This window comes from Natrix helvetica, assembly GCF_964273705.1.
Source record: "Natrix helvetica genome assembly, chromosome: 4".
NCBI lineage: Eukaryota > Metazoa > Chordata > Lepidosauria > Squamata > Natricidae > Natrix > Natrix helvetica.
The window spans coordinates 1,360,036-1,367,550 of NC_138550.1; the positions used below are offsets into that span (position 1 = coordinate 1,360,036).

The 7,515-nt window shown below is 56.7% G+C and overlaps 1 protein-coding gene across 5 annotated transcripts in view; it reads left to right on the forward strand.

The window, feature by feature from the left end:
* ARAP1 (ArfGAP with RhoGAP domain, ankyrin repeat and PH domain 1) overlaps window positions 1–7,296 on the forward strand; it is a 104,222-nt gene extending 96,926 nt beyond the window's left edge. For all 5 annotated transcript variants that reach the window (XM_081950668.1, XM_081950670.1, XM_081950669.1 and 2 more), the window contains 8 exons: window positions 358–471; window positions 1,043–1,185; window positions 1,736–1,818; window positions 3,885–3,935; window positions 4,354–4,417; window positions 4,793–4,948; window positions 5,483–5,520; window positions 6,355–7,296. In XM_081950668.1, the coding sequence (XP_081806794.1) occupies window positions 358–471; window positions 1,043–1,185; window positions 1,736–1,818; window positions 3,885–3,935; window positions 4,354–4,417; window positions 4,793–4,948; window positions 5,483–5,500 (629 nt within the window). In that variant the 3' untranslated portion in view covers window positions 5,501–5,520; window positions 6,355–7,296. The remainder of the gene's footprint in view (window positions 1–357; window positions 472–1,042; window positions 1,186–1,735; window positions 1,819–3,884; window positions 3,936–4,353; window positions 4,418–4,792; window positions 4,949–5,482; window positions 5,521–6,354) is intronic.
* The last annotated feature ends 219 nt before the right edge of the window (window positions 7,297–7,515 follow it).

Sequence of the window (7,515 nt, forward strand, 5' to 3'; positions counted from 1 at the left end):
GAAGGAAGAAAGAGAGAAAGAAAAAGGAGGAGGGAGGGAGGTGAGGTAAGGTTAAGGGAAGTGGGGGGGGGAACCCTGAGGTGGGAGGAGGTGGTCAGACTTTCTCCCAACTCCCATGGGGGGGGGGCTGCAGAGGACCCCCGAGGAGCCCTGGAGAGACTAGGGGCCCCCAGTTGACCAGCGTCCTGGGCAGGAAGCGACCGTGAGAAGGAAGCGGAGACCCCCTGGCCCTGCTGTGGAGGCTCTCTCGGACCCCCTGGGGCAATCGAGGGGAGACCCCTGGGGTCCCTTCCCATGTTTTAGGCCTCCCTTTCTGTCCCTCCCCTCTCTCTCCTCCTCCTCTTCCTCCCGCTGAAGAGCGGCCCCTGCACTACAGCGAGAAGGTCCTGCCCATCGTCCACAGCCTGGGGAAGGACAGCTACCTGGTGGTCAAGAAGCAGCTCTCCATGGAGAACATGCTGCTGTACCTGGGTAAGAGGGGCAGCCACAGGCAGGCGGGGGACTGGCGGTGGGAGGGGATGCCCTGCGGACCCTTTCGTGGGGGGGGCAGAGGGGCTGGGAGACCATCCTTCATCCGCCCTGTCGCCTGGACAAAGGAGCAGCTTGGGGAGCTCTTTCAAGGCTGGGACGGGAGGGAGGGGAGGAGGGATGAGAGGGAGGGAGGGGGTGAGAGGAGGGAGGGAGGAAGGAGAGGGAGGGAAGAAAGAGGAAGGGAAGAGGGAAGAAGGGCTAGGGATGAGAGGGAGGGAGGAGGGAGGAAAAAGGAAGGAAGGAAGTAAGGGGAAGGGATAGGGATGAGAGGGAGGGAGGAGGAGAAAGTGGGAAGGGAGGGAGGGAGGAAGAAAGCGACTCTCCCCTTGCAGGGACTTGCTTTGCCCCAAGAGCAGCCGGGGGGGGGGGGGGGCTTCCCCAGGGGGGCTGAGGTGGAGCCATGTCCGGTGGGCCCCCCAGGGGGTAGAGGAGCCGTGTCCCTTTAAGCAGCCCCCCTGCCTGCCCCCAATGGCCTCCTCCAGACCCTCTTCCTCCCCCTCCCCCCCCACAGCCAGCAAGGTGGGCGACAGCAAACACGGCCTGATGAAGTTCCGGGAGGAGAAGAACCTGCTGGGGGTGGGGCTGAGCACCGGATTCCACGACCGATACTTCATCCTCAACAACCACTCCCTCCGCCTCTACAAGGAGGTCCGGGTACGTCCCACTCCCCCCTCCGGACTCAGCTCTGGGCCCGACTGCTGCCAGGCGCCCCACACGGGGCTGCCCTTGAAGAGTATCCGGAAGCTCCCTTTGGGTCAAAATGGGGCAGCCAGGGCGGGTTTCTGGGAACCTAGATTTGCACCCAGGACGCTTTTTTGCAGGGACTGCATTGGCTGCCGATTTGCCTCCAGGTCCAATTGAAGGTGCTGGTGGTCACCTTCAAAGCCCCCCGCCCCCCCTGCCCCAAAGTCACCCAGCTGGCTTTTGTGCTTAAGGCAGAACTAGAACTCCCCGCTCTCCCGGTGATTGGCCCAAAGTCACCCAGCTAACTTCCATGGCGAAGTCGGGAGTGCTACATCCAACCGGCTCCCCAATGTCCACCTTTAATGTCCACCTTTAGTGGTGGGCCTGGATTTTGAAGGTGGCCTCCCTGCTTTTGGAGGTGGGATGTGGCGCCCCTTGTGGGCACCTCAGCTGGCCCTTCCGCGTGGGGGGGGGCGGGCCCCTTTCCTGCCGTTCACCCGTCCCTCCTCCTGTCGCACAGAGCCACAAACCGGAGAAAGAATGGCTGGTGAAGAACCTGACGGTCTACCTGGGAATTAAGAAGAAGGTCCGTCCACCCACTTGGTAAGTGGAGCAGATGCCCGTCTCTGCAAAGGGGGGGGGGCTGCCCCAGCGCAGGTGGGCTCAACCTCCCCTGCAAGGTGTTTGTGGACCGAGGCAAGAGTGTACGGGGGGGGGGGCAGCCAAAAAGCCAACACAATCCTAAATTGCATTAACAGAGAGATTAAGCACTTGCATTAAGCAGTGGTAAAATTCACTTTTTTTACTACCGGTTCTGTGGGCGTGGCTTGGTGGGCGTGGTAGGGGAAGGATCCTGCAAAATCCCCCTTCCCTCCCCACTCTGCGGCCAGCCAAAGGTGGCATTTGCCGGTTCTCTGAACTACTCAAAATATCCACTACCGGTTCTCCAGAACCAGCTGAATTTCACCCCTGCTATTACACCTTATTAAGGCCACACCTGGAGTCCTGCATCCAGTTTTGGTGACCACACTATAAAAAAGACGGTGAGACTCTAGAAAGAGTGCAGAGAAGAGCAACCAGGACGATGAGGGGACTGGAGGCTAAAACATACAATGGACGGTTGCAGGAACTGGGCATGGCTAGTCTAGGGAAGAGAAGGACCAGGGGAGACGGGAGAGCAGTCTTCCAGTATTTGAGGGGCTGCCCCAGAGAGGAGTTAGGGGGTCAAGCTATTGTCCAAAGCCCCCAAAGGCCAGAAAAGAAACAATGGGTGGAAACTGAGCAAGGAGAGATTCAACCTGGAAATAAGGAGGAATTTCCTGACAGGGAGAACCATCAACCCATGGAACAGAAGTTGCCTTCGGAAGTTGTGGGAGCTTCATCCCTGGAGGCTTTCAAGAAGAGACTAGAGTGTCCTCTGTAAAAAATGGTGTAGGGTCTCCTGCTTGGTCTGAGGGTTGGACTAGATGACCTCCAAGGTCCCTTCCAACTCTATTATTCTGGTAACAAGGAGAGATTAAAAAAAACCCTGTTAAAATCTGTTAGCCCAAGATCCTCAAAGGCTCTGGATGGTGAGAGAGATAAGGAAGCCATTCCTGTTCTGGGTCAGCAGGGGGCAGCCTTGCTCCATGGCACAGGCCTTGTCCAGCTCCTGGCCCACCAGGTGAGGCAGGTGAGCCCCGAAGGTGTCAAATGGCCTTCTAGAGATGCCCAGGATGGGCAGGTGGGGGGGGGGGGAAGGGGTTCCTCTGGCCGCAGATGGCCCGGAAGCGAATTTGACTTCAGGGGAAAAGAAAATCTGCCCCCTGGTGGGGTTTGCAGGGTTGAGATGTGGGGCCAGGCCCCAAAGCGCACAGGGTGGGCTTCCCTGCCTCAGACCCCACAGCCGTAGTCCAGGGAAGCAGCTTCCCCACCCCTCCCTCGCCCCACGGAGTCCCTAGAAGACAAGCCGGTCAGTGCAAGATTCAAACCTTCAGCTCGTTTGCATAGCCTGGCCATCTTGTTTTGGCTTCCTGCTGCAGTTGGGGGCCTGCATGGAAGCCCCCTCCTCCCCTCTCCAGCGTCTTCGACCTGTTGCCTGAAAGACCCCCTTGCAACGTCCATGGAGATTCTCGGTCACCCAGGTGACGGTTCTCCCCAAAGGTCCTTTTCCAAAAGACAACTGGACTTTTTTTCTTTCTCTCGCAATGAAGACGTTTCGCTTCTCTTCCAAGAAGCTTCATCAGTTCTGGAGAAGGAAAGGAGAAAAAAAAAATCCCAAGGAAAGAGCAAAGTCCAGTTGCCTTTTGAAAAAGCATTTTGGGGCAGTGGTGAAATTCTATTTTTTTAAACGACCGGTTCTGTGGGCGTGGCTTGGTGGGCGTGGCAGGGGAAGGATACTGCAAAATCCCCATTCCCTCCTGATCAGCTGGGAGGCAGAGAATAGATGGGAGCGTGGCCAGCCAGAAGTGGCATTTGCCAGTTCTCCAAACTACTCACAATTTCCGCTACTGGTTCTCCAGAACCGGTCAGAACCTGCTGGATTTCACCCCTGCTTTGGGGTCTACCCCATACGCCAGTGGCCTGGTTTGAACACTCTCTGGCGCCCCCTGCAGGCACACGAAGGGGGGAGCGTGAAGCTGGGTGGGCCCCACACAACCTCACAGCCTCCCCTTGTTTCTCTTTTCCAGCTGGGGCTTCACCGTCTTCTTTGAGAACGAAAAGATGGAGAAGCAGCAGTGGTAAGGGGCCGGGGGCCGGGGGCCAGGGGCCAGGGGCCAGGAGGGCGGCAGCTGGAGGGAGGGGGGGGTCCTTAGTTTGCAGCATCCCCGCAGTCACGTGATCGAAATTCAGATGCTTGGCCACCGACTCCTATTTATGATGGTTGAAGCGTCCTTTGTGACCGTCTGACAAGCTATGTCAATGGGGAAGATGGATTTGCTTAACGACCGTGTTGCTAACTTAATGACGTGCAGTGATTTGCTTCATAACTGCCGATAACTTGCTCAATGGGCGGCATTCTCTTAATGACGGTCTCGCTTGGGCTCAGAGCGGGGGGGAGGGGGGGCCTGCAGAAAAGCCCCTGGCCAGCACCTCCCCTGGGGAGGGAGGGGGGGGGCTTCTCCTTCTCACTCTTCTGCCCCCTCCCCTCCCTGGCAGGTACCTCTGCTGTGACACCCAGATGGAAATGCGGTCATGGTTTGCTACCTTCCTCTCCATGCAGGTAAGGCAGGGCAGCCTCCACCTGGACGGGCGGGGGTGGGTGGTGGGTGGGAAGGCATTCCGGGGGGGGTGTCTCCTTCCTTACTCTTCCAGGTCTGCATCCCAGCATTGAGGTCCTTCTCCTGCCCCCCAGGGACACCCACTCCCCCAGGGTTGGCCCTGCTCTGAGCAAGCAGCATAGGGCCTGTTTAGGCCATGAGGACTAGGAACTTGTTCCGTTTTGGCCACCCAGAGCAGGCTCCGGGCAGAAGTTGGCGTGGCTGGATGGTCCGGGGTGGGATGCTGACCCTGATAAGAGGAGGGTCACTAGATGCAATGGCCTTCACCTCGCTCTTTCTCGCCCTCCCCTCGGTCTCTGTGTCCTCCCCCACCCCAGCACGGAGGCAACATCTGGCCTTCGGAGTCGTCCAAGGTCCGGCTGCCCCAGGCGCCCCCCGATTCCCGGCTGGGCAACGTCTCCCTCATTCCCCTGCGGGGCAGCGAGAATGAGATGAGGAACAGCGTGGCTGCTTTCGTGGCTGACCCCTTGACGGTGAGCCTGACCCCTCCCTCTCCCCTCCCCTCCCTCCCTGCCTCTCTTTCTCCTTCTTTCTCTGTTGTCTCTCGCTCTCCCTTCTCTTCTTTTTCTGTTTTCTCTTTCTCATCTTTCTCTCATCTATAATCCATTCCTTTCCTCCCGCCGCCTTCCTCCTCCCTTCCCCTCCTCCCCTTCCCCTTCCCCTGGGTGGTTGGGGGTCCCTGGTTTTCTTTCTTTCTTTCTTTCTTTCTTTCTTTCTTTCTTTCTTTCTTTCTTTCTTTCTTTCTTTCTTTCTTTCTTTCTTTCTTTCTTTCTTTCTTTCTTTCTTTCTTTCGTCCCTCCCTCCCTCCCTCCCGTCCCTCCCTCTTCCTCCATTGTCTTCCCCTGGACCTGGGTGGTTGGGGGTCCCTGGTGGTTTCCCCCAAAGGTCCCGGTGGGAGTGGGCTCCCTTCCAGGCTCCCAGCGGGGTCCGTCCTGAGCCCCCCCCTTCCTCCCAGCCTGTGCCGGAATCCCGGGTTTTCCTCTGACCTTGCCCCCTTCTCCCTGCAGCTCCTTCGGGATGTGTGAATCTGGCAGATGCACAGCAGGTAGGTTGACTGCCCCCCCCTGCAGCCGTCAGTTGGGCCCCCACCTTGGGGGGGAGGGGGAGGGAGGGCATTTGGGGGCCCCATTTTGTCCGCTGGGGCTGCGGGGGATGCCGGGCTCTGCAGAGATGCTGGCCTGGCCTTTTGAAGGGTCCGGCTGCTCCCCTTTGCCCCTGGCCCAGATCTCAACAAATCCTGCGTGTGCTGCCCCCCCCAACTCAAATCCTTCCCCTACCCAACTCTTTCTTTCTTTCTTTCTTTCTTTCTTTCTTTCTTTCTTTCTTTCTTTCTTCTTTCTTTTTTCTTTCTTTTTCTCTTTCTCTCTCTCTTTCTTTCCTTCCTTCTTTCTCTCTCTTTCTTTTTCTTTCTTTCTCACTTCCTCTCTCTTTCTCTCTTTCTCTTTCTCTTCCTCTTTCTTTTTCTTTCTCTTTCTTTCTTTCTCTCTTTCTCTCTTTCTTCCTTCCTCTCTCTGTCCCTCTCTGTCTCTCTTTTTCTTTCTTTCTCTCTCTCTCCCTTTCTCTGTCTCTTTCTTTCTTTCTCTTTCTCTTTCTCTTTCTTTCTCTTTCTCTTTCTTTCTCTCTTTCTTTTCTTTCTTTCTTTCCTTCTCTCTCTCTCTCTCTCTTTCTTTCCTTCTCTTTCTTTCTCTTTCTTTCTCTTTCTCTCTCTTTCTCTCTCTTTCTTTCTCCTTCTCCTTCTCCTTCTCCTTCTCTTTCTCTTTCTCTTTCTCTTTCTCTTTCTCTTTCTCTCTCTCTCTGTCTTCCTTCCTTCCTTCCTTCCTTCCTTCCTTCCTTCCTTCCTTCCTTCCTTCCTTCCTTCCTTCCTTCCTTTCTCTTGCAGGTTGAACAACAGGGGACAACCACGGCCAAGGGCAGTTCAGCCACCGGAGGCTGGCCCATCAGGGTGGGGAGGGAGGGGGGGCCAATATCCAAGACAGACACTTTGGGGTCCCCAGAAGACCGAAAGCAGCAGGAACGACACCTCTAACCAGAGGTGAGGGGTGGGGGGGCTTTGCAGACAGCCTGGAGCTGAAGCCGGTCACCAAAGCCAACAGAGTCATTTCTGGGCCAGGAGCAAGACCTTGCCCCCCCCCCCCACGGTTTGGCTGCATCCTGGACTTCCTGGGGGTCTTTGCCCCCCCTGCCTTTTCGCCATCTTGGACGGACGCTGAACTGCATTGTGTAGCCTGGGTTTTACCAGGTGCCAAAACACTTTCTGGAAACAAGATTTTTTGGGGTGCAAAGAGATTCCCCCCCCCCCGGTGCTCCCCCAGCAGACCGAGGTGGGAGGGGAGGAAAGTCACAGAGGGGCCTCTTCTGAGTGGGGCATTTGGGGTGTCTCGGAAGGGACCTGCTGTCCACCCCAAACATTTCAGCTCCCGCCCCTTCTTCCGAACCCCTGAAAACAGAAGAGGGGAGCTGCGTCCATCAGGGTGACCTGCGGCTAAGACCGGCTGCTCCCCCCTCCTTTTGGGGTCCCCAATTCTGCACCCCCGTCTCTTCTACAGACTCTGGGGCCTCTTGCCAGCAACTGCCCACCTGGAAGAAGGAAACATGGGCAGGGGCATCTTGGTACAAGCCCAGCAGTGGCACAAAAGGGTACCAAGACTGTGGCTGGCAGGGTGGGTGGGGGGTTTTCTCTCTGCCCCCCCCCCCCTTTCTGATGGCCAGGGACAGAAAGCTTTGCACGGGGACTGTGAAAAAGGGACGGGCGGCATCGTTTTCAGTCGATGTATTTCTATTTGTCTTCTTTTTGTAATCAGAATAAAATTCTCAGAAGGAATTGGAGTTGGTGGCGGGGGCTTGCAAGAGGTTGGTGGGGGGCTTCTGCCCGGGAATGGGGGTGGGGGTCTCCTCTGTTGCTCTGGACCCCAGTTTTTCAAAGTTGACAACTTTTAAGGTGTATGGGACTCCCAGAATTCCTCAGCTAGCAAGTCTGGACTATAATTCCCAGAATTCCCTAGGCAGAATAGGGGAAACTTCAACTCCCAGAATTCCCCAG